This window comes from Penicillium manginii, assembly GCF_028828005.1.
Source record: "Penicillium manginii strain IBT 31320 chromosome Unknown utg000004l:1.0-7231830.0:1.0-7236170.0, whole genome shotgun sequence".
Lineage (NCBI taxonomy): Eukaryota > Fungi > Ascomycota > Eurotiomycetes > Eurotiales > Aspergillaceae > Penicillium > Penicillium manginii.
The window spans coordinates 6,634,639-6,659,201 of NW_026643105.1; the positions used below are offsets into that span (position 1 = coordinate 6,634,639).

General features: G+C 48.0%; 12 protein-coding genes across 12 annotated transcripts; 5 read left to right on the forward strand and 7 right to left on the reverse strand.

Annotated features, from left to right (window-relative positions):
- Nucleotides 1-198: 198 nt before the first annotated feature.
- N7533_006192 (uncharacterized protein) lies at nt 199-636 on the reverse strand (the record flags this gene model as incomplete). The annotated part of the gene is made up of 1 exon (XM_057102842.1): nt 199-636. The coding sequence occupies one exon, from the start codon at nt 634-636 to the stop codon at nt 199-201; it is 438 nt and encodes a 145-aa protein (XP_056962472.1).
- A 1,190-nt stretch (nt 637-1,826) lies between these two features.
- On the forward strand, nt 1,827-3,377 carry N7533_006193 (uncharacterized protein; the record flags this gene model as incomplete). Its single annotated transcript, XM_057102843.1, has 3 exons — nt 1,827-2,195; nt 2,255-2,467; nt 2,538-3,377. 3 exons carry the CDS (start codon nt 1,827-1,829, stop codon nt 3,375-3,377), a joined length of 1,422 nt encoding a protein of 473 aa, XP_056962473.1.
- A 761-nt stretch (nt 3,378-4,138) lies between these two features.
- Nucleotides 4,139-5,041, forward strand: N7533_006194 (aromatic alcohol reductase; the record flags this gene model as incomplete). The annotated part of the gene is made up of 1 exon (XM_057102844.1): nt 4,139-5,041. The coding sequence occupies one exon, from the start codon at nt 4,139-4,141 to the stop codon at nt 5,039-5,041; it is 903 nt and encodes a 300-aa protein (XP_056962474.1).
- A 646-nt stretch (nt 5,042-5,687) lies between these two features.
- Nucleotides 5,688-6,320, reverse strand: N7533_006195 (metallo-beta-lactamase superfamily protein; the record flags this gene model as incomplete). The annotated part of the gene is made up of 1 exon (XM_057102845.1): nt 5,688-6,320. The coding sequence occupies one exon, from the start codon at nt 6,318-6,320 to the stop codon at nt 5,688-5,690; it is 633 nt and encodes a 210-aa protein (XP_056962475.1).
- A 399-nt stretch (nt 6,321-6,719) lies between these two features.
- On the forward strand, nt 6,720-8,376 carry akr1 (putative aldehyde reductase (AKR1); the record flags this gene model as incomplete). Its single annotated transcript, XM_057102846.1, has 11 exons — nt 6,720-6,763; nt 6,818-6,905; nt 6,964-7,155; nt 7,213-7,232; nt 7,291-7,363; nt 7,411-7,540; nt 7,591-7,655; nt 7,714-7,842; nt 7,892-8,007; nt 8,087-8,250; nt 8,306-8,376. 11 exons carry the CDS (start codon nt 6,720-6,722, stop codon nt 8,374-8,376), a joined length of 1,092 nt encoding a protein of 363 aa, XP_056962476.1.
- A 2,470-nt stretch (nt 8,377-10,846) lies between these two features.
- Nucleotides 10,847-12,109, reverse strand: N7533_006197 (uncharacterized protein; the record flags this gene model as incomplete). Its single annotated transcript, XM_057102847.1, has 1 exon — nt 10,847-12,109. The coding sequence occupies one exon, from the start codon at nt 12,107-12,109 to the stop codon at nt 10,847-10,849; it is 1,263 nt and encodes a 420-aa protein (XP_056962477.1).
- Nucleotides 12,110-12,910: 801 nt separating this feature from the next.
- Nucleotides 12,911-13,525, reverse strand: N7533_006198 (GrpB family protein; the record flags this gene model as incomplete). The annotated part of the gene is made up of 1 exon (XM_057102848.1): nt 12,911-13,525. One exon carries the CDS (start codon nt 13,523-13,525, stop codon nt 12,911-12,913), a length of 615 nt encoding a protein of 204 aa, XP_056962478.1.
- Nucleotides 13,526-14,573: 1,048 nt separating this feature from the next.
- Nucleotides 14,574-16,984, reverse strand: N7533_006199 (uncharacterized protein; the record flags this gene model as incomplete). Its single annotated transcript, XM_057102849.1, has 2 exons — nt 14,574-14,659; nt 14,725-16,984. 2 exons carry the CDS (start codon nt 16,982-16,984, stop codon nt 14,574-14,576), a joined length of 2,346 nt encoding a protein of 781 aa, XP_056962479.1.
- On the reverse strand, nt 16,962-18,207 carry N7533_006200 (C2H2-type zinc finger protein; the record flags this gene model as incomplete). The annotated part of the gene is made up of 2 exons (XM_057102850.1): nt 16,962-18,070; nt 18,129-18,207. The coding sequence occupies 2 exons, from the start codon at nt 18,205-18,207 to the stop codon at nt 16,962-16,964; spliced, it is 1,188 nt and encodes a 395-aa protein (XP_056962480.1).
- Nucleotides 18,208-18,535: 328 nt separating this feature from the next.
- N7533_006201 (uncharacterized protein) lies at nt 18,536-18,868 on the forward strand (the record flags this gene model as incomplete). Its single annotated transcript, XM_057102851.1, has 2 exons — nt 18,536-18,638; nt 18,741-18,868. 2 exons carry the CDS (start codon nt 18,536-18,538, stop codon nt 18,866-18,868), a joined length of 231 nt encoding a protein of 76 aa, XP_056962481.1.
- A 1,804-nt stretch (nt 18,869-20,672) lies between these two features.
- N7533_006202 (uncharacterized protein) lies at nt 20,673-21,037 on the reverse strand (the record flags this gene model as incomplete). Its single annotated transcript, XM_057102852.1, has 2 exons — nt 20,673-20,905; nt 20,935-21,037. 2 exons carry the CDS (start codon nt 21,035-21,037, stop codon nt 20,673-20,675), a joined length of 336 nt encoding a protein of 111 aa, XP_056962482.1.
- Nucleotides 21,038-22,094: 1,057 nt separating this feature from the next.
- Nucleotides 22,095-22,280, forward strand: N7533_006203 (uncharacterized protein; the record flags this gene model as incomplete). Its single annotated transcript, XM_057102853.1, has 1 exon — nt 22,095-22,280. One exon carries the CDS (start codon nt 22,095-22,097, stop codon nt 22,278-22,280), a length of 186 nt encoding a protein of 61 aa, XP_056962483.1.
- Between the last annotated feature and the right edge of the window lie 2,283 nt (nt 22,281-24,563).

Genomic DNA, 24,563 nt, shown 5'->3' on the forward strand with positions numbered 1-24,563 from the left:
CTCCCAAATATCTGGAATATGTAGCGGCTACTAGTATTCCAGGAGCAGAACTGAACAATGTCTTTTGAATGACAGCTGATTTGAGAATTTACAGTGTATTCTAGAGAATTATCTCACTGAGAGAGAAGAGATCGCTCCAGAACGTCGGCAACAAGATCAGAGAACTCGTCATCCCCATCCGCCGCCTTCCCTTTGAACTCAGCCCAGTTTTTTTCGAAGCCATTCTTGATCCTGGCCAGCCAAGGGTAACTCAAACCCAGCCTCATGGCCCACAGGGTTTGAGGGCCGAATAATGACCGAATGCAAATCATGCTGTTTTGCATCACTCAATGAAGTCTGGTGCTTCGCCACCTGTGCACTAACAATATCATTCCAGATCTTTTGGATAGAGTGGCAAAGGTCGAAGAAATCTTCATTGGTCCGGTTTCCCAGACGCACACTTGCCCGTATATGATTCGCCTTGCGTCTCTTCCCACCAATGTAGGTGTGAGCCCTTGATATATCTGTTAATGAAACGTTCACGAATAAGCGAGGGGTTCGGAATTTAGAGGTGTGAAGTACTGTGAGGGCTTCAGCGAGATCTTCTCGTTGCTGATCGCTCATGGAAATAGCATGGTAAACTTCGTAAAAAGGCATTGTGTCTCGTGAATTTGCGTCCAGCACTGATGAGGAGAACTAAGTGACTTCTTGGGGATTGTATCATTACACTCATGGGGAATTCATCATTTCTTGAACTCAATATTTAAGGTTGACGTATGTAACTTGCTCGGCTCTCAGTTTGAGGGGATTTCTTTTCGCCTCGGTAAAGGATTATGATTATTCTACCTTACCGCTTAAGGTTCACTTTGTGACTGAGGTAATTTGATTGAGCAAGATTTCCGAAATCAGTATTTTCATCCGGTGCAAGTTGTAGCATTTTACAAAATATCACATATTTTCCACGAAAGAAAAGAGGCCGGTGTCCGAGTGGAAATAGGCTGTAACTCACTGGCAGGTTGCAAAGCAACTTAGCTTGGAAAGTTCACCCGGAAACAAATTTTGTAAAAATCTATCGCTTTACCGATATAGAATACCGTTTCTCTTGAAATACCTAAGAATTCTTCACCATATTCGAGATTTTTTCCGCACTGTGGTGCCCAGGTGATAGAAACGTGAGGGTTCATATCCAGCGGACCCACTCATTTTCTATTTCAAATTAGCCCCTCCAGCATATCTCACATTCTTGCAGCCTGTGTTGTATGTGGACCTTGGACCCGGTTATGTAGATACAGGTCTAAACCTAGTTCATGAGTAGTGCGTATCAAGGTGACAGGATAATACCATCAAGGCAGGGATCCAACACACAGCCATTGTCCGCCGTCCTCTCCAGGGTCCTTTGAATGTTTTCTTTTTCCTTTCTTGATATATAAAACTCTTCTTGCTCAGCCTTCTCAACAGCCTCGTCGCATCAATGGCTCATGTGAATCTTTATCAATGTTGAAAGGGCGAGCTCGCAGCACAGTGGGATTTGGCAGAAGGAGCAAACCTCCAAATTTGGAACAAAAACAGAGGAAAAGCTCGGCTATTATCCCTCCAGCTACATCATACGAACTTATGATATCCTAGTACCGAAAGCTATTCAAGTCCGTCTCAGGGAAGGGATCGTCGTGCTCACAGCTTTGCCGAGGGCTGGTCAAATTGGTTTACTGAACAACCCCGCAATGCAAGATTAAGAGAACGCGCCTCATAGCTTCAATGCCGCTACCTGGGACTCTATATCTTGATGACAGGATCTCTCAAATTCCACATTGTGGCTCCTCATCTAATTGTTCGCCGTCCCATCCAAAATGCCTGCGTCCGCCAATATTCCGCCGATTGTACTTCCGTTCGTTAGCAATCGCGCGAAAGTGGCGTTGGATCTTGTAATTCCACTCAACTCATACTTTCTGTTGGATTCCCAATTGCTGACCGATCTCAAGGTTGAAAAATTTGTGGACGAAGAATGTATTCCCGCCTATACTCTATTCGAAGCTCAACTGGGGCACGGCGAATCCCGCTGGGCTACCAAGCCCGCCATTCTAGAGAAACTCAAACAGAAAGCTCGTAAGCTAGGGCTGTGGAATATGTTCCTGTCTCAGGGTCATGATGCAGGTTTCAGCAACGTTGAGTATGCATTGATGGCAGAGTACCTCGGGAAGAGCCCTATCGCGTCTGAGGTATGCTATGGAGCAATTTATCATCTAGAGCAGTTGCTGATAACTCCTGGATCATATAGGCAACAAATAATTCGGCTCCTGATACTGGTAATATGGAGCTTCTGCTCAAATACGGGACCAAAGCACAAAAGCAACAATGGCTGCATCCATTGATGGAAGGGACTATCCGCTCTGCGTTCTTGATGACAGAGCCGGATGTTGCGTCAAGCGATGCGCAAAATATTCAGTGTGAAATCAAGCGTGAGGGGAACGAGTATGTTTTGAACGGAACTGTGTGTAGCTATCTTTCTTTCCCCTTGCCATTTCTTGGATATCCGAGTTGCAGAGTCTAATTTTGATTAGAAATGGTGGTCATCAGGCGCTGGGCATCCAAATTGCAGGCTTTTCATTGTTATGGGTAAAGACGTCACCGCGTCTCCCGCACACAATCATGGCCAGCATTCGATTCTTTTGGTACCTGCTTCTGCTCCAGGAGTTACAGTTCACCGTATGCTGTCTGTCTTTGGATATGACGACGCACCGCATGGGCATGGCCATATCATGCTAAAGAATGTCCGTGTGCCCGCATCAAATATCGTCCTAGGACAAGGACGAGGCTTTGAAATCGTCCAGGGACGTCTGGGCCCCGGTCGACTTCATCACGCAATGCGTACTGTTGGCGCCGCGGAAAGTGCCTTGGAATGGATGATTGTGCGAGTGGGCGATCAAAAGAAACAGACATTCGGGCAGCCGCTGTCTTCGCATGGAGTGATCCGCGAGTGGGTCGCCAATTCGAGGATTGAAATTGATGCGGCCAGGATGACTGTATTGAACGCAGCCATCAAAATAGATCAGATGGGGTCGAAGGCTGCTCTCCGGGAAATTGGAATAGCGAAGGTCTGCGTTCCTCGTGCTGCTTTAAAGGTAATCGATTATGCGATTCAAGCCTGGGGAGCCGCTGGAGTTTGTCAAGATACACCTTTGCCACGTTTGTGGGCGTCAACTAGAACCATGCGGATTGTGGATGGCCCAGATGAAGTTCATTTACAGCAGATGGGTCGACGGGAAATTGAACGAGTGGGGGAAGCATTGGGCGAAAAGCTCCGGCTTCAACTGCTAAAGTCGAATGAGGTAATGCTCTCATTCAAGGGGCTTTCTTCCTCGGGAAATTCGACAAAGTCTCCAGCAAAGAATAAGCTATAGCTCAGTATTTATCATTTCGAGAGGCCATGCAAAAAGTCTCACAATAAAGATGTCAATGAATGATGATGCCGTTTGGCCGATTCCTCAAGTGTTCCATTCAGGTGATAAACAGCCGAATGTAGACAAACGATGTATGCTGCATGGACTCAGTACGGAAGGAGGGAGCAAGCAGAGTAGAGGATGGCGGGCAAAGTGAGATATACTAAAGGAGCAAGCCTAAAATAGGAAGAAAGTGGATCCACAGTTATACACAGCATCGTCAAGACAAGTGGTAGTTATTACCACTTCTGGCTCTCTTACAACTGTTTGTATGTAGTTGTATGGAATATGTCTTGAGTTCCGCAGTCTACGCAAAAGTCAGGGATGCTCTTGAAAAGGCTGGGCTTCATCTTTTGATTAGTGATCGTTTGATATGATGACTGTACCGAAGGAAGACTCACGATCACTACAATTCCCCGATGAGCGGTTCGCAGAGTAGCTCTGGGGACTTGGTCTGGTATGGGATAAATTGCATGACGTGATAACTATGCTGACGTAGAATTCCTGTCCAAGATTACTTCATCAACGCGAGTTACTTGAGGTGGCGTTTGGCGCGAACACCGAAGCTGGATCTTGGTTTACGTAGTCGCTCCGATGTTCATTAATCAATTATCCTTCACCACCTCGCGAGCAAAGCTTATAAAAGCACAACCTCCCGGACAGAAAACGGCGCCTCTTATCGGATACAAGATTCTATTCGAATCCTTCTATCTCCATCCATCATGTCTTCAATTCATAACGTCCTTGTTGTTGGTGCTGGCGGAAACGTCGGCAGATCCACTGTCCGCGCTCTGCTCGACGAGGGGTTTAAGGTTACTGGACTCACTCGAGAGTCATCTACCGCTTCGCTGCCAGCAGAGGCTGATCACGTCAGATCTGACTTCTCTTTGGGATCCCTTACCGACGTATTCAAAGGTCAGGATGCTGTGATAAGCACCATTTCCAGTGTCACCCCGGGTACTGCACTCGCTTCTCAGAATTTACTCGTGGACGCCGCCATCGCGGCCCAGGTCAAGGTGTTTTGTCCCTCCGAGTTTGGCATCGATACCGCAGATTCCTCTGCATCTTCATACATTCCCTTTCTAGTCGACAAAATCGATACAGTGTCGTATCTCAAGAAACACCAGAACAAGATCTCCTGGATAGCAGTGATTACGGGCTGCATGTTTGACTGGGGTTTGAGAATTCCGGGATTCGGCGGTTGGGATATCTCAAAGCGCTCTGCGACTATCTTCGATGGCGGCGATATCCCTTTTGAGGCCACCAACCTGGACCAAGTGGGCAAAGCCCTGGCGAAGTGTCTTAAGAATCCGGGTCGAACCGCGAACCGCCATGTATACGTGAACAGCTTCACGGTCACTCAGAATGAGGTACTGAAGGCTCTTGAGCGAGCTAAGGGTGAAAAGTTCAATGTGACAAATAGCACGGTCGACGAGTTGTGGCAAGATGGAGCCAACCAGGTGAAGGAAGGACAAGTACTAGGTGTGCTTAAAATGATTGCTGGTGCCGTTTACGGAAAAGGCAACCTGGCAAACTTTTCCAAGTCGCGCGGACTTTGGAATGAGAAACTCGGCTTGCCTCAAGAAGATTTGGATGTTTCCATTCAAATGTTCCTTTCGAATTGAAATATATCAAAGGGGCTACCAAATATTTACAAGATGTAATCAATACGATCTTTATTTAAATGGTTAAGACACATTACTTTTATTTCAAGGGCCGAGACACATTTATATAAAGAAAAAGTATCCGAGTAGGTTTCATGGCTATAGGCCTTCTTTTGATATGCTGAAAGAATGTTGAGATACATCTCATTTGCTTAGAACTGAGCCTAATAAAGAGCAAAACCAGCATGATTGCGCGTCTGGAGTTTTCGACTCGACTGAGATGAATCTATGAATTTACAATATTTACTAGTAGCTAAGCAGAAGTTGAGATACATCGATTGACGATAGCAGTCTGCAATTTAACCACGTTTTATGAACTTATGTTGATTCCATATTATCCCCCGAAGGATATCGGAACCTTCGTTGAAGCTTTCTTTCGATTGAACTTCTCATGCAGTCCTAACAGAGCTCGCACAGCTCCTTTCCAGAAGGTACTCATTCCATCTTTGCGGATAACGCTTCTTCATAGCCATTTCCACCTTTTCGGCCTCGTCAGATATTCCCAGTTCTGCTTCAAATGCCAAGATGTACTCCCTGGTAGCATCGATCAAATACGAACCGTCCACTTGTGAAGCTCTCTTATGCCCCGGAATAACGATATGGGGATTTAATGAGGCAATATGGTCAAGCGCCTCAAGCCAATTCTTCCGTTTCTGAGCTGTGCGAGCCTCCGCCAGAAACTGAAAACAGTCTCCGTAACGATATCACCAGCTACCACGAGCTTGAGGTCAGGCACATGGACAAATGACGAAGCGTCTGTATCCGAGTGGACGACGTCGATGCCAAATAAACTATGTCCGTCGATCAAGAATTTTCCCTGCTCGGGAAGTGAATTTGGAACAATTTGCTCTTTGGAGAGAATTTGGCCATTTGGAAACCAGTTCTCCCACCTTGGTAGAGCTGTGGCCAGTGTTTTCTTGATACCTTGTGTGACACGCGAAGTGGAAATACAAGTCGCATTCGAGAAATGCTTCAGTATCAAAGGATTTCCGAAAAAGTGGTCGCCATGGGCGTGGGTGGTATAGATGTACTTCAGGTCCTTCCCAGGGGCTGTCTCCTTGATCCAGGCAGCGAGTTGCTCGGATTGATGTATGGAGATGGGTGTATCGATCAAGACGGCGGACGTGGGTCCTTGAATCAAAGTGCAAGAAATGGGCGACCACCACTTTTTGGCAGGATTGTCGGAGCCTGTTGCTGCGGGAATGGGAGGGGAAACGAAAACATCAACTTGGAGCGCCATGCTGTGTGCTTTTGATGATAGCCAGTGGTAGCTTGGATGATCGTGGGATGTTCGCTGGGTATTTAAGTCTGCCCAGACATTTGCAGATTGTCGGATTTTGGAAGGGTTTTCGAAGGTACCGTAAGACTAGACAAACCAGCACACCGAACAGCGAATATGTTCAGTAATCACGGATTACCCTCGTGCTTGATTATTTAACCGGGGTTTGTGGCGTAATGATTACTGATACGTACCAATTTTAATGACTTGGTGAGTGGTCGGATATCACTAATCTTAAAAGGCTGTCGATGCTTAAATTTTAAGTAGATCCTATCATCCAAAGAAAAGATTCTAGTTTCTGGTATCCTTTTGCTTTTATTGGAAACGCTATTCATATTTAAGACGGCATTCAGACTCGCTATGTCTCCGGGCAAACGAATCCTCAATTCGGGCTTCCCGATCCCGTTGGTCTTTAGTAATTCAACCCATACTCCAATTCAATGCTGACTACTTTGCAGCCAGCTGGGATTTGGCACCTGGCAATCAGCTCCTGGTGAAGTTGGTACGGCCGTTTATGAAGCGCTCAAGGCAGGATATCGCCACCTGGTAATAGCACACTTTTTGAGCCCCCGATTATTTTCTAATTCTTACTAATATCTTCTAGGATCTGGCGTTGATGTATGTTCCTGGATTTCTTTCCCCTGGCCTTGCTGGCTCGAGCTCAAAGTTTTCTCCTTCTGGGTCGATCACTAATCTTCATGCCATCATAAGTTACCGCAATCAGAAAGAGATCGCAAATGGGATCCAAAAGGCATATAAAGATATTCCCGGACTCAAGCGAGAGGATCTTTTTATTGTATGAACTCACTTGACCGTACCTTTCAGCAGTAATATTAATGATTGCTTTGTCTAGACCTCGAAACTTTGGAACAGGTAAGTCTAAATTCTTATTGATTTCAGCGTCGCTACAATTGACTAACATTTCACACAGCCAGCACCACCCTGAAGATGTTGCAGCCGCACTCGACATTTGTCTTGAGCAAATCGGCACCGAATATTTGGACGTATGTTTTCACTACCCTTTGAGTGATCTACTGTGCTGACTGGCCAGCTTTATCTGGTCCATTGGCCCGTTGCCTTCCAACGAGGCGATTTGTTACTACCTGTCGCGTCTTCTAGCAGCTCCGATCGGGGGGATGTGCTGATTGATGATAGTATTTCCATGGTGGACACTTGGAAAGGTAGGCAGTATTAATTGCAAGTCATGAAAATCACAGACTGACCTATACAGCTATGACCGAGCTCCCGAAACAAAAGGTCCGCTCCGTTGGCGTTGCCAATCACAATGTTCACCAGGTCAGGCGGGTTCCATCCTATAATATACTAAATGATGCATTCCTGACTGTAGGTTTAGCTGGAGAATATTATCAAGGGATCCGGCGTTACCCCGTCAGTCAATCAGATTGAGCGCCATCCTCACTTACGAAGCGACGATCTGATCGACTACTGTGCCGAGCATGGCATCCACGTCACCGCGTATTCTGTCAGTTCCCATATTAAAAGCACATTGAACTATGCTAATTTGATGATAGCCTCTTGGAAATAACGTTATCGGGGATCCTCTTGTCATCAATCACCCTGTCGTGAAGGAAGTTGCCGAGTCTGCTTCCAAACGCCTAGGTCAGACAGTCACTGGTGCGAATGTTGTGTACGTTACCTGCAATTCCTTTTGTTACCAGCAAACGGCTTTAACTTGCAGATTTCTGTTACTGACTATTGTTATCAAGCATTGCCTGGGCTCAAGTTGGTGGCCATAGTGTCATTCCGAAATCCGTGAAACCATCGCGCATTCTGGACAATTTCAAAGAAATTGTTTTGACGGAGGAAGAAATTCAGGCAGTCGATGCTATTGGGAAAGATAGAAAGCGATACAATATTCCCTTTTGTTACTGTAAGTTTTCAACCGGCTTTTTTGTGCTCTGGAGCTGAATATTGATTCTGCGCAGACAAACCTCGCTGGGACGTCAACATCTTTGACGAGGCCGTAGAGAAGATTGCCACCTCTCGTGCCTTCTAGAGAAGTTTCTCGTGGATTAAGGGACGGTCACATAGTCCCAGATAAAGTTTTGTTCGTCCGCTCAGCACATTATTGTAGGAATACAATACAGTGAGTGCTTGTAAGTTTGTGACCACCCCCTATTATTACGTAATATTCTGCCGGCCAAAAACCTCGCATTCCTCCTACCCAATACTATCTTATAATCTGTATACCAGCCTTCCGCCTTAATAACTGCCTTAATACGGTGAGGTATAGTGGTAGTAAGGCTCTCAAACATATCTATATCCAGCTGTTGCCATGCCTCACATGCGGTATCCTCCAATAGCTGTCTGGTAGCCTTATTCTTTGGTAAATAGCCACGAAGTCGAGGTTCAATTTTGTATATTTTGCGTTTCAAAAATGCCTAGATATTCTCAATTGGATTAAGATCTGATGAATAAGGAGGCCATTCTATGATAAGAAGGCCTGATTCAGTCAATAAGTCACGTATAATATATACTCAGTAAGTAGGAGCATTATTATATATGAATATACCCTGTTCACCAGTAATAGATTGGATCAATGCTGGTAGGATTCGCTGATAGAGATCATGAATTGTAAACCGATTAATGCCATTTTGGCTACTATTCCCTCAGTCATCTCTAAAAAGAGGGATTAATCCAGAACGATAATAGTCTCCAGAGAAACAGGCCCAGAATATCTGAGATATCTGCTTTCTAGGAGGAACTAATATTAAATTGTGAGTTTTTATCTAATCCTTTTATTGAAGAAATGAGTACTCTTTGCCTTGGCTTTTACCTCGCTTAATAGTATATTTATCAGACTAGTAGACTTATTTCTAATTATCTAGAGAAAAGTGTTTATATTGTTGGGCCTAACGAAGATGTTTTCGAGTATGCTTGTCACGGGGCTCGTGTCAAAGAGGGTGAGCTTCGGTAAGAAGCAACTAACTCTCTTTATATTCCCTTTGGCAATCCGATCTTGTCTCAGCCACGCTAGGGGTTCGTGCCCGATTCGATGTCGATTCGTGCCTGATTCACGTGATAGTCAGGATAACTGACTTGACGCAGTGTTTCCTTTTCTCTTGAAGTTTTCTTCAAGAATTAGTCTCTGTTACTATTCATACATATTATTGGTTGATTCTTCTACTCTTTAATTACCATCCGAAGTCTTGCCTAGTCACAGGTCTCTAGCCTGTCCCTTAGTATTTGCCATTACAAGTATCACCAGTAGTACTCGGGACTAGGCTTTTTAGCTATTCTAGTGGCAGCAGATTCAAGGATAGACATATCTGGGATAATAAACGCAACAATCAAACTAGAAAGCCAATAAGAGAGGAAGAAGATAAAAACGTAAGTAATTTTATAGATAATTAGTAGGTAGATAGAGAGAATCGAAGAGGAAGATTAATATTACATAATCAAATAGAAGAAGAAGAAGCAAGCAAGCAAACGAGAGAAAGACAAAGAGATATAATAGTTGGAAGAAAGAGCACTAGATAAATATTTTCATAAAAAAAAAGAGCTTACGAGGAAGTTAAAGCATAGGCTATTTATGTATCGTCGAAATCTTGACTAGGCTCAGACACTAACTTGACAAAGAGATCCTTTAACATTTGTAAGAGCGGTTACAATCGGTAGACAGAGAAGAGAGATACTGATAACATGCCTGATCGTCTACCCAGAGCGCCCTGAGTACAGTAGAGTTGATCCCTAAGCAGCTATGAGGGCTCCGGGAGGGCTCAGGGAGCAATCCCGGACCAGGCGATAAGATGATTTAGATCACGTGATAGAGATATGACTATGATTTTGGTAAAATGAACGCTTAAACTGGCGTCGAGTGTTGCCGTCTTGGGCGTTCGATTTACCGTCACTTAACGTTGTGGTGTAATGTTCTAATATAATTATGTAAAATAATTTATTTTTCGTTATATTATTCTCTACTATAATTCAAACCTATGTTCTAAGATATAATAAAAAAAATTGTTTAGTTGTTGAGATATTTGAAGTTATAATTTCGATATTTACTGCATTTCATGGGGGTGGCGACTCGGTGGTGAAACACATTAGTAGCTTTTCTTTGAATTGGTACTAGTAGGCAACAATATGTGACAGCCTTTCTAGTACATTTGTTGTTATCGTGAGAAGAGCTTTGCTAAATGTAACTGCTAATATTTGCTGTTTGTGGTAATCATGATGAGGACAACTTGAGAGACTAGTCCCTAGGTTTGGATGCAGTTGCGAATAATACTTCGGATTCCTTGAGATATGGAGGTGCCTATTATTTATGTTTAAATTGTAGCTGTGATTGTGATGCCGTCAAATTATTTCTTGCACCCTCCTGGACAAGAGGGTCCATGCAAGCCCCTTTTTGCTCGATTTGAGCCAGGCAAGACTAATGTGGATTCCCTGTTTGTTCATCACGATGACCGGTGGATTAAGCTTGCTAGATAATACCAACTTGGTATAAACTGGAACATGTTCGGAATTCACAAGCTACACAGGTGAGGTATCTTCGCTGCTCTTTGACCTACAAGCCCATCAAAATAGGCAAGAAGGATCTCAGCTTCGAGCATAGCAAAATCACCAAGTGTTGGGTTGCTACTTTTCAGCACTTGGCCACCCCACAGTACTCTAATATAGTACTTGTGGTCCACTTTCCCTCTATATAGCTCGAATATCAGCTCACTGCCCATCCCAGGCCATACCATCTTTTCTACCTGCAAAATGCTCAATATATAGCTAATACTCCCATCATGGGCAACATTGTGTCGATATCTCATGCCGCCATTCGTTCTGTCGCCGGTAATCGCTGGGCCGGTTGCATGCATTGCGTGTCGTAAATTTTCCGCCAATTCTGCGATCCATATGCCAAAACGGCCAACGCTATACTCCAGCGTGCGTGGCCCGGCGTCTCGATAGAGGTAGCTGTATTCGTACTGCCCTAATCGAAATACCTCATCAGCCATCTCCTGCGTAACACAGAGGGACGTGTTGCTGGCGTTGCAGGGGAGCGGCTTTTCGTGGCAGAGTCGTGAGGAAAGATTGTCGAAATAATGGTCGAAGGACATGTGGAAGCCTGAATCTGTAGGTGAAATACCGGAGATTTTATCGAGGTTTGCGAATAGGTCAGATGCAGCCTTCAGATGCGAGGTCCAGCCTGGGTCGCTGCTCCCGGGACCATACGCGGAGAAATTTCTAGCTGCCGCTGGGCAGGGGTATGAGGGCTCGAGACTGTCGATGCTGACGGGTTGGACGAGCAAGGGCAGGTTCTGCTGAGCCAGATCGCTGCCAAACATTCCAGATGTGACCATGCTGGCGACCTGAGAGGTGATGACATTGTTTGTGACACGGAAACCGACAAGATTTGAATCGTATTTTTCCGGTAGAAACCCAAGCAGGTGGTGGTAGACTTTGTACAAATCATGGCCATGCTGCCAGCTATCATCAAGCCCCCCGCGGGTAATCTGTGGAAACTGACAGTTTCCTTCAAATCCTCGCAGTACCAGGGGATTGGATGGGGAGGTGTATACACTCCAGTAGGTATTGGCAGAATGGTTGGCACCGTGAGTTGGCAAGGGGGCACCGTAATAGAAGAGGGCCTCGTTATCACAGTGCCATTGGTAGACCTCGACTGGGAAAGTATTGGCGGCGTACGGAGTGCGCTTATGGTGTCGGTGAATTACTTCGACGTATTCGAGAACATACGAAGAGTTCACTTTTGGATATTCAGTGGGTCGGACATGCGGCATATTGCACCAGTTGTACGTTCCTGGGTCAAAGTTAGCTATAAATTCCTTTTTAAAAAACAGGAAGAAGATTTAGATACCATATGGAGTTCCTTCTGGTAGTAGAGAAGAATTGAATACAAAGCCATAGGTTCCTGTGCCATTGATCGCTGAACTGAGGCTGTTGATTCTTGAGGAAATCGGCGGATGCCAGCTCATCTTCACCAATACACCGGGATTATCTGCAGCTCTAATGACGAAAGAGCTTGATCCGAAGAAGATGGCTGCCAATTCGGAGAATGATGTTGATATGTAGTAGCCTGCCAATATTATGGTAAGCAGCAGCCACCACCACATCATGAGTTGTTTTATTGTTGCACCCCCTATCTGCTCTGAACAGATTCAGGTACAACGAGCAAGCATGAAAGTGCTGGGGTTTTTGCAGAGGAAGCGAATAGCACGAACGTGCGTGTTTTGTGTGGATGGAAAGGGATACCATCGATGACAGAGGGGCGGCATGTAGGATGCCTGAGGCCAACAGGCCTGGGCATCCGGAGATCGATAAGTCAAAAATGTCGGGTGGAAACTCATGCGACTCCAAATGGGATCTCATAGGTAATGAAAGGTCTTGAAGTAAAGAAATCAAAGCTGAACAGTCAGCGACTTATGGCCCGACTATTCTCCAACATCTTTTGGGCAGCTAGCTTCCTCGCCTCCTTCCTTCCACACCTCTCATTTCCATATCACTCAATCCATTGTTTCTATGCCTCGCTACGTTCATTCTGAACAATGTCAAAATGAGCTTACTCAAAACACTCGAAGATTTCACTGAATGTAACCCAGATCTCGGAACGCTCTTCCAAGGATATCCTGAATGGTTTTATCTTTCCGCTGTGTATAATCCATCATCGAATCCCCAGCAATAGCCGATTGCTCAGCCGCTTCACGTTTCACTTTCGCATATAATTGAAGATCCTCCGGATTCTTAAAAAGCCAGTCACGAAAGATACGATGCCGGACAACCTCTGGCGAGTCGGGACCCCAAACGTGGAGATTAACATGATATGCGCCGGGCCAGTCCTCCACAAAGAATCGATGTTGATGCCATCCAGGCTCACGGAGAAGAAATAGAAACCCTGCTGCCTCGAGCAGCTTCACGTATGATTGTTCGTCCGCTGCGTCCTTTAGAGAGAGGTCAATATCTATAATGTCTTTGGCTGGTAGGCCTGGAACACTGGTAGAGCCGGAATGCGCGATGTCAATGATTATTTCCCCGAGAGCGCTCTGAATTCGCTCTTTGGTTTCTTCGAAGCGTTGATGCCAGACTGGGTTTGGCTCGAGAATGGTAATGGGAGGCTGCACCGTTCGGAATGCTATGCGCTCCACGCGCTCGGGTTTGTATTCATAAGGCGCGATGATTTGCGCTACTGTTGGAGACATCTGAGGAATAAACCGGGGCCTTCAGATGGCCGGCGAAGATGGAGAAGAGAGAGCTAGATCTGACCGATTCGTATCGCGTTGGTAGATAGTAACTTGGAGGTCTCTGGACGACTCTCGATGGAACGCCTTGTTTGTTCGCGTCGAATCTAGGGACAGTCATGTGACCAGCAATAAATCTCGCGGCATAGTCAAATTTCTAAAGACATGTCCAAGTGCTTTAAGTTTGGTAAAATTGGATTGGGGATTAATCGAATGGAAATGCAGGGACTTGAGTGTAAATGGCTGGCCCGTCCGGTCCTTGCCATCTATTCCCGAGGTCAAGTACTTTCGCCACAACACCAGCAGCCGAAAGTGTGCCAGATGCCTAAAGTTGAAAATTCAAGTTCTCAGTGACAACTCAACTGGAACTGTATTCAACCTTGGAATGTTGAGCAGGGGCAAGGGATAACATGACAAAATTACTAGTACGCACAAAATCATTCAAATAAAGATAATCATATTCACATGAAGTAAAGCGGCATAATTAGACATGGAGACCAGAGTGAAGAAAAAAGAAAAAGAGAGATGGTTAAAAAAGGTCCCAGGCCAACTCCAACGAAATTCAAATCACAATACAACTGACATTTGAATGAAAGCACCAGCAAAAGTCAATCAACCACGGCACATCGGTATCGGGACCGAGCTCTTTCGAGAGTCGGATAAGTGTAACAGAAATCAACAGGACAACACAGAAGAAAACGTCAATCATCGCTAGGTGGGGAAACATGGAATTGGGACAGCAGTATCACAGTAAAGGAAAAGGCAAAGGTAATCGTGGCATGGCATTCGTCTATCACAGATTCAATCGATCGGGGTATCGGTATCGGAGGAGTCAAGTCATCAAGTCGGGTGTTGGAAGTGTCACCAGAATAAGCAGCAGGGTCCAGGGGGGGAATTTTGGTGATTGGATGCCCCGAGAATTTAATAAATGAATCGACTGGGCATATAAAGCAGGATGACGCATATATGGATGAGTTCAAAGATCGGATTCGGAAGACATGAGAGGTCATTAAGTGTTCATCATAACGGAGTGTTCGGCTCGTTCTTTCATCCGCATGGCCTGAGCTTCTAGGGAGCGGGCCATTAATTTGGTCACTAGGAGCAGGAGAATAAGGTTAGCACAGTGATAGAATCTGGAAATGTTGTGGGAGGGCTCTTACCTGGCCAAACAGCAGCTCGATCCAATAAGCTCGCTGTCGCAATCAATATTTTACACCCGTATCCACCTTCCACCACACTAGGCAATCGTTGCATCACACTAAGCGCAGACATGGAATTGCTATTCTGCACCTGGCGCCGCATTTTCGTTTCAATGCTATTGAGAATCTCCGTTATTTTATCCACCAGCTTGCAATCTTCATCCTCAAGCAGCATTACTCCTGGCACCTGGGTGAGGTCGACATCCTCGCGGCCCAGGATACCCAGGTATGGCCCCACGCGCTCTTGAACGGTTGTGATCCACTCCGCCAGTACTTGTGAGCAGTCAAAGACGCACATGGCGCACTGGATGGGAAGTTCTCGCGATGAGAATTCGGCAAATGTATTACCAAGTCGGTCGGACATGGAGATGGAATCGGCGGCGTAAAAAGCTGCTTTTCGAAGGTGCTTTTCCCGTTTGGATTGACCGGTCTTGTACACGTTGGAAAGGGATTGCATGGATTGGTCTTGCGTCGGGATTTGTGAGATGGCTAGATCACCAACACCAAGGTCGTTGATCGACTCACGACGATTACCGAGTGAGCCCAATGCTGAATCAACCGCGTCGCTCATGGCCGTGTCAACCTGGTGGAATACTTCCGTACCTCGCGCAAGCTCGTCTGCCATGCCATTCCAATCACGCTGCCAGAAGGCTTCCTTCGTTCGACCCAGATTAACGAACAATCGGACATAGGCTAAATCCAACAAGGGAATGCTATCTGCTGACAATGGACCCGCGCCGAAGGGATTGGGTCGCTCCAGGCTGTGAACAGGGTTACCTGCCCACGCCGCTTGCCAAGCTCGTAAAGCGGGCTCGATGTGCGATTGCATGGCTTCGGTTTCTTGTGCGGTCCATTGTCGACCCATGTGTCGTTGGCGGGTTTCCCATATGTAATTGTGCAAAGAGTAAATTAAAACAAGACAGCCAAAAGTACTAGGCCGATTTTCTGGGTTTGAGGGGTCCTCGTTGAAGAAAAGATTCGATGATTGCTGTTGTTGCTCTCGTTGACTGGCGGTTAGAAGAGATGTGAGGGCGGAAGAGAAGGACACGCTCTGCATAGAGGACGTATGTCCTCCCATTTTCTTCCATGCCTGTGGGGACTCGGCAGCCCAGAGATCCTCTTCACAGGGGAGCTCAAGCCTTATCTCGGAGTTTGTCAGAGCAGGTGCGTGGTTGTATGCGGAGACGAGGAAGCTGGACAGAACGAAGATGGCATAAAGGGTGCGTTTGCGTTCTTCGACCACTTTCCAGTTTAACCAGTCGCGTCTCTCCTTCGGTTGGTTGTAGGATGATGATGTCCAGTTATCGTTATCGGCAGAGTCTGAGTCGGCTGTGTTGAAATTTGCATTGAGGTGATCCTGCGGCAGGTTCTTCGGATCCAGGTGGTGAGTTAACTCCGCTGCTCGTGCCAAACTAACCAGTGCAGCGCAATGTGTGCTGGCGATATCCGCGGAAGTCTTATCACCACAGGTGTGACCGTAGATCACATTGAGTAGCATCGCTTGCACCAACCAGAGTGGAGTGTTATGCACTGAACTATCTCGATGAGAACTTGAACGACTTAGCGCGGCAGACATGTCGGCCTTGCGTCGTTCTTCGAGATATAATTGGATCATCTTCTTCGCAGCTTCGAACAGATCTTTGGATGCGGCAGTTTCGTATTCGTAGAGTGCACCGATGGCTGCCATCGAGAGGATCAGACAGCCCCCGCCACCTGCAACGCCGGTGGAACAGAGATTGAGATGACCACTAGGTGTTCGCAGGTTGTTGGTGTACTCTGGGGCCTGGAAATTGAGGGTAGGAATGTGGAGAAAGGGCGAATGAGGGTGAAAATAGGTGATGTAGGCCGAAATGTACCGCTGCATATCCGAAGTGCTTGGTAATTGACCGGTGCTGTTGAAACCATTCGAGCGGGCGAACAACTCACGGCTATTGAGGAGGCCACTCGCGGGCTGGGAATACTTGCGATGATTGAAGCCAGTGGGTTGCGACATGCTCGCTAATAGAGCCTGTCGTGTGGAGTCTGTAAATGTATCCGTTGAGACTGAGGAATGTTGATTTCGTAGGGCACTATTCGGGAAAGGAACGTTGAGAGGATTAGGAGATTCTCCGCTTGTTGAGGATGGAAACATACTCTGCGAATGTCCTCCCACGATGGGTTGGCCGACCGAAGTCATGGAGGGAGGAGTGGCGTAGGTTTCAGCAAAAGGATTCTGGGCCATCAGCGACTTCGGCGACACGGTCTCTGGGGGGGATACCCAATTCGTTGAGGGTGTTCGGGGAGAAGTCGATTGCAAATTGATTGGCGGCTGGGTGGTGTGCGGGGAACGGGTTGTGCCAACCGTTGGAGATGGGAATGCGGTTAGGGCCATCGAGCATGGCTTCGCTGATCCCACTCTGGCTACCCGTGCTCATCGCAGAGGGTGACGACTCATCGATGACCGAGTCGTTACCATTTCCAAGCGCCACAGCCGCGTCGAACCCACTCATCCAGTCGAAGTTCATATCCTCGTCCATCATGGGATCCGCTGCGGGGTGCATACCGTGGACATTGTGGCCGAATGGGGAAGATGGGGAGTCACCAAAGCCCTGGGGGGAACCTGCGAAATGAAGTTGTGCGGGGTTTATTGTGCTGCCATGACCCATCAGCATACCATCAATGCCCATGTCGAAGCTCCCGTAAACGGGGGCCGTCCGAAGACTACCAGACATGTCCAGCGGGAGTCCGGATGTTTCAAGCTTAGCCAATCCATTCACAGGCGGGTGTCCTGAGCTGAAGCCCCTGTAGTCAATGCTGGAGCCGACCGAAGATCCTAGGCTGGGGTGGTATGCATGACCCGATTGGCTCGGGGCGGACGATGGGTTAGCTCCCTCGGCCAGTCCTAAGGCGGATCCACCAATGTGACTGATGGTGTTGGCCCGGGGGCGCATTGATGAAGATGATGAGTTGTTAGCGATGGAGTTCTTGCGCACCCTATTGGCCCCCGCGCCAGCTGGGGCCCCAGAAGTACTCTCACGACGGCCATTTCGGGGTCGAGAGGACGGAGTGGAGGTCATGTGTAGCTTCTGCTGGTGTCGCAGCAACAGATCGCGGCGAGCAAAGCAACGCGCACAGTCAGGGCATTCAAAGGGCTTCTCCTTGGTATGGGAACGTTCATGGCGCTTCAGGTGCTCCAATCGGGCGAATGAGCGACCGCAAGTGGTACAGACGTGTGGTCTCGGCTTATCAGTTTTGGGAGGAGGGATGTTGCCATTGGCGGCGGCGGGCTGGCCATTGACCTCGGCCTTCTTGTTCTCCTTTGATGGAGCTACCGGTAGGAGTTCAGAATTCCAGGAACTGCGAGTGATGGTGGGGCGAAGGCTTACCAGGCATATTTCCAGGAATCTCGTTAATGCTAGCGAGGTCTGCGACTTGGGAGCTGTTATCGGGATGTTGAGCGACCATAGCACCTAACAGCATCAGGGGGAGACTTGTTCTCTTTTGGACCAGGGTGTCAAAAAACACCGGTCACGTTAACAAGAGAGGAAGAGGAAAAATGGAGAAGTGTCGTCCGAGGTTGCGAGAAGACGCAATCGAATGTACACTTTCGTCACAGGGTGGAGGATGACGGGGCGGTACAACGGACGATAGATATTATCGTCAGAGCATCAACGACTATTTGGGGCGGAATGACATCAGATTAGTTATTTTTCTTCGAGACAGCGAGCAAAAGGTGCGGAAGCGCCAGTCTTTCAAGTCGGTCGGGCCCAGGGGAGCGAGTGAGGTGCTTATCATGGACCGCGTGCCGGAGAGCGTAAAGCGTAACAGGAGGACCCACCAGGAAGCGCAAGCCCAGCTTGTACAACAAGTTGATTGGGAAAGGGAGGCTGGTAGTGGTAAGAGGAATTCTTCTCTTTCCCTACGATTCCACCAAGGGTAAAGTAAATCGGCTCGAATTTAATGAGTCGCCCAGGTGTGAGTTATTGGTATGTAGACAGGATATGGGGACCTGCGGCCGGTGGGCGGGTTCGTTCTGGGGGCGGATTCTAGTGTTGACGTCGTTCAGCTCAAGGCACAAGGCACATCGATACCTCGCCACAGGGGATGCGACTCGGATAGAGTATAATCGGGAGACGAAGAAGACTCACGGAGACTAGAACAAATTGCGAGAGCAAAAAGTTGTCAAGCTTCGAGGCAGTCGGTGGCCGTCTTGTCAGGAAGCATGGACCGCCGGTACCTTAAGGATAAGCCGGAGATAACCGAGATAGCGGACAATTGCAGATAAGAGGACGATGCGAATGGCGCGACACAGTCGGAGGCAGCGGGAACCACGAGTAAGGGAAGGAGTTGAAGGGGGAGGGAAGCAAGCACAGGGGAAGGATGAAAGGAGAGGTTGAAGTTGATCGAAAGTTGCCTCTCAACCTTTTGACTTTGGAGCGAGGTACTGGCTTAACATACCCAGACAACCCCCGGGCACGATACGCCGAGGGGGGGGGTGGAAGTAACGGGGCCTCGTGGAGGTACGTGCAGCCGGGAGATTAGAATACACACGTTGGCCTGGGGGTGGGCCTGCCGTTGAGTGTATGGTATGGGATGAACAGGGTTATCTGCCACGCGCCACGCACGAGGTAGTCCATACTCCCTTACTAGAGTGTAGAGTGCAGCATGGTACAGAATAGTGTATTGTAACGGTTTCAATACCAGTTCCCCATAGTGGGACCAGCGGCAGATGCCACCAATCAGAAGTCAACGATTACCCAGGGTGATACTCCAAATGGGCTAGCTCCAATCTTGGGCGCACGCACTGGCCTGCACTGGTCTGCACCTGCACCTACACCTGCACCCTGCACCTGCCCACTGGCAGTAAGTGTAGATTTTGTCATTGTGGAATGATGTAGTACGGAGTACGGAGTATGGAGTACATGGTGTATACTCTAGGTCTACCCATATATACACACATAGAGTCAATAATTTCTAATAAAGTCAACAGTCACCACTCATTCCTGAATGAGTTCTGAATCAATGGCTCAATCTCCGGACATATCTGTATACTCCATCCTTTACCCACGGATTCTAGCTGCATTAGCCTGCAGTGGGGCTGCCTTGCCATTCGCCCCTGCCACCACCATACGAGAATGCAATTCCTCGTGACCGCGATCGGCGAGAAACGGCCCTGACCCTGTACTCGGTATGTATCGTACTGTCACGGTGTTTGCTTACAGCATACTACAGTACGGAGTATAGTCGCCTGATCCTGATCTAGGTACATACACCCTGGGGCACATCTCAGGCTAAGTACAGAACAGATTACAAACTCCCTCGTACCGCCCAGCACTAGGGTAAGGGGCAAAAAGGCAAAGTCTCTCCAGGCCTCCATCCAAAGGCTACCATTGGCAGACTAGAAATACTGGCACGCTAGAACTGGGAACTGGAACGCTGGACGTTGCCTATGATGTGGCCAGGTACCTATTGGATCCACTTGCGAGGCTGGGGCGCTGAGCTTTGGCGGATGGATCCGCAAAATGTCTCCCCAATTAAGAGGCCTTGCGCCATTTTTGTGGGGGACAGACGCTCTGCCTGAAAAGGGATCGTGTGGGGGATTGTCCGGCTCACGATAGGTCTCCTGCCTTGGCTCTTACACGGTACAGAGGATGGAGTACTGTACTCTGGATTTTGGACTATTACTTTTGTCCTGCACTGCAAAATGCTGCTGGTCACTCCCACCCATTGAGATGTGGGTTGGCAATACCGTTGGTGCACTTCCTCCGGTTCCTGCGCACATGGTGTGTCTCACTCATGGTTCGAATGTGGCAAAATGAAACAAACGTGGGGTGATATCCACAAAGATAGGAAAGGAGAGGATGCATCCGGACATTCTTTGAATGAAGCTGGAGAAACCCCGGATCCAAACTTTCTAGAATCTCACCCGCTCAACATTCGACGCACGTTGCAGCCCGGTTTGAGTTTGGCCGTACGGAGCGAGGCCGTCCCCAGGATTGATTGGGATCACTCATTGGCGCGGCCCATCGACGGATCGAGTATGCGGCTGGATCTGGGGGGTGCCGGTGCGTGACGATCCCCCCCGTGTGATTCGTCTCGCGAGCATTGGGAATTCCCGGATCCTTGCGGAGGGCGAGTGGTGTGCAAATGCGAGCGCCTGCTCCTGAACTTCGGAGTGTCATAACATGGTACCGAGAGACTTGCGAGCCGTCCCTAGCTCTGCCACGGAGTTGACACGGTGGTCCTTCGTTTTCAATTCAATCTCCAGGACATGAAGTAATGCCACCAGCTCCATGTTGATTGATTCCATTTGACAATGATTTTCCTAGCGCTAATCCCGCTTTCCTGGACACCCGTCCTCGCACGGACAGCTCGTTTGCAGAATCCCCAGACGTGCCCATGCGCGCTAGGTCGAACTAGCCACTAGTATGAGTCTCTGAGAGCTGCAGGTGACCCGAGACGACGCAGATTAGGCAAATGAAACGGTCGCTCGGCAAGCCACTGGATCACTGCCCAAGGGATCAGAATAATGCTTGCTTGATAATACTTCCAGATTAGAATGGGCCTGGGGGGGAAAGTGACTGCTGGCGTTGGCCGCCTGACCTGAGCGATTAACACTCGTTGCGTTGAGTATACTAGTAGTAATTTAATTGTTACCATAAGTAGAGAGTAGAGGGTAAACTATAATTATAACTGGTCGAACTACACAGGAATTTATTATGATGGTTACTTTTGTGCCAGTTTTGTGCAACTTATTGTGGAAGACGCACCTGCATGAATGTGCGAACACGAGGCAACAATTGAATGCATTGTACACATTCAAAACTGTTGGCCCTTTCTTTTGACTCGTCTTTTTTTTTCTTTCAATGCGGCGATGCAGGTCCCCAATGGAAATCAAACCTTTGTGAGCGCAGAGACTAGCCTTTTTAAACGAGGCGCCCTAACCAAAGCCAGTCAACGCCACAAACACCATGGACACATTCTAGTCTCCGGCTTCGAAGTCCGTCGCGTCCGAAGTAGAGACATTGACTCTAGTGAATCAGAGGTAATACATGCATGTAGGTAGTAAGGCAGCTCAGAGTCAAGATTCTCGCGTAACCCACGTTCGCATTTCCGGGTGATAGCCAACCGACTCGGAATTAAGCCGGTTGCCCTCTAACAGGGCGGTAATTACCACGCCATGTAATGAAACACATTCGCGCCATAGAATGTCATGAATATGATTAAAATTCTCCGATACAGTAGATACAGTAGTCATCTCCCCATCCCCGTCCTCGCGGGATCACCCCATGGCCTGTGCTCGCCGCTTGTGCACGATGGCATCAAGTGCGCGGCTCGGATATTAGTCCAAGATGATCGGACTTCAGCCCGTGCCGCCAACTAGTGGCTACTGGTCACCCCAGACCATCTTGAACAGGGAAGTCTCCGTGGTGAAGAAATGGGCCCTGTCTGGCCATGCACCTCCCCTGGACATTGGATCAGCTGGGGAGCTCTTAATTCATCTCGAGTCGAGCCCTGCGACCGGCTACAGGTGCTGACTTCGCCATCAATCGGTGGACCTTCTGAGCCTCCTGCGGCCCTATGCGTCATGCCCCCCCGGGCGATAACGAGGATGACCCGTCCCACTGCGGCAGGGGTGGATTGTGGATTCAAGAGGATCCCTCCTGTCAGGCTCAGGCCATGATCCGCAATTCCCACGTAGGAGACGATAAGGGAGTCTTGGAAAGTACCTAGGTCATGGTATAGTTTAGTGCCCAGGTGGTGTTGTATGCTCCGTATTGTCTCCGTACCTATTACCTAGGCACTCTATTTCAACCGTCCTGTTGGTACATATCCACCCATTTCGTACTAGTACTTTGGATTCTGTTACACTGTGCACTTGAACAACGCCCTGACAACGCCGCGGTGCGCTTATTGCTGTGGCTGAGAGTGACGAAGGCCGGCATTCTGTAAGATACTAATGCCGAGCGTGGATGAAATCAACTGGCTAGCCTTAACTTGAAACGCGCGCCATTCGTGGAGTCTAGACGGCCGCCTTCTTTGAGGGTGGATACCAGCGACGGAAACAAAGGAATTTCACCCGGCGATGTCACCCTACTGGTTCGATTAGCTTTCGTCTGGACTTCTCTTCCTGGAATGATTACTCCATAGATAAGCTTGAGTTGGAGTAATAGATAAATGGGTTTGTTTTGCGGGCTACAGAAATGTATTAGGCACTTCTATACTCTACTTGACTGTGAGATTCACGGTCGGCCTCGACGGATCATTGCTCAACCCTTCTCTGTATTGAGTAAGAATAATGAGACCAGACAATTTGGTAATACCACAGTCGATATCTCCACGGAACACGATGATGTGAAGGTGCATATGGTCCACGCTCATTACTCGCCAGGTATAGGCGCTGGTCCTAGCTCCCGCATCTGAGTCCCTGCGCGACGATCAACCTTCCAACGTACAGTATGTATGTAGGTTCATGTAGCATCGGATCAGGACCAATCAATCCAAAGAGGTGATGGGACCAGAAACCAGAGTACAGTGCAAATCCTGGATCCCAATCATTGGTGGCAAGCGTATACATACTATCGACTCTGCATCTACAGGGCAAATTGTCGAGGGTGGATCTACGTAGCCCCAGCAGCTCCAAAGTCTATCCAACGCGATGTCCAATACCCAGCTCCATTTTATCTTCATCTCTCTCCGTGTGAAGAACTTATTATTAGGAACAAGCCATGAGCACATTCCAAACACGCTATGTGGATCCGGCTACTATATGCTCCCAAGGCTGGCGCTTCACAGGTTGCTCTCTTCTACTAGTTCGATGGGTCGAGGATGGCCAGTGGCCCGGCCCGGTGTCTTAATCAAGCTAATCAAGACAATCGCGACATCGTCCGAGTCGAGCACGAAGGACGTATTAGTACTAAGACTCCGTGAAGGCTCGATTATCCATGATTCACCGGAGAAATGCCGATGGATATCCACCAAACTCTACTTGGTCGTAGTGCATGATCTCCATAGAACGTGCAGTGGCTATATCTGATGTGATTGCCTGGTTTCTCGTCGTGCAGTAGTGGTATTTGGGTCGGATGTAGCTTTCTCCGTGGATACTGTATGTGTGTACTCCGTAGATACATTCCAATTACTCGTGTATGTAAGTACAGAGAATACACTGGGTATGTAATCCATACAGCCCGAGTGCTACTCGTACGGCATGTACGGAGTACAGGATGTACAAGTACTTGGTGTAATCTCTCTTCTATACTTGGCTGTTGCATATAGGTACACGACAGATGGTACCTTGCGTGAAGAGTTACTAGTATAGCACGAATGAATCATCAAAGGCAACACAGGTGCTCTCTCCACCAGCACTGGGAGCTGGTCAAGATGAACATGCCCGAGAGTCGGAAGCGACATACATCCGGGTCTGCGCAAAAAGATATGTACCGAGTGGTACTTAGTTGCTCTCCCCAAGTCCAAATCCACAATCAAATCCATGCATGTCATACCTGCCTCTGAACCCACTTGTTCCACGGCGAATGTCGGCCAAACCAAAGCTCCAACATACTCCAATACAGACATACAAACTAAATTCCAGCGTTAGTCAACTCGCACAGACACCAACGGCGGATCATATTGTTCGAATCAGCTTTGACCAGCACATCTAATCGCCACACCCTGAAGCCTCCTTCGCTGTTTATGTAGTTGAGCGAGTCGATCACGATCGCCATGCAAAGCGCTCTCGGAAGGTATTCTGCAGACTGTACCCCGTACCTAGAGTACATTCACCATGACCATCAATACATGAGTAATTTACGGAGGACTTT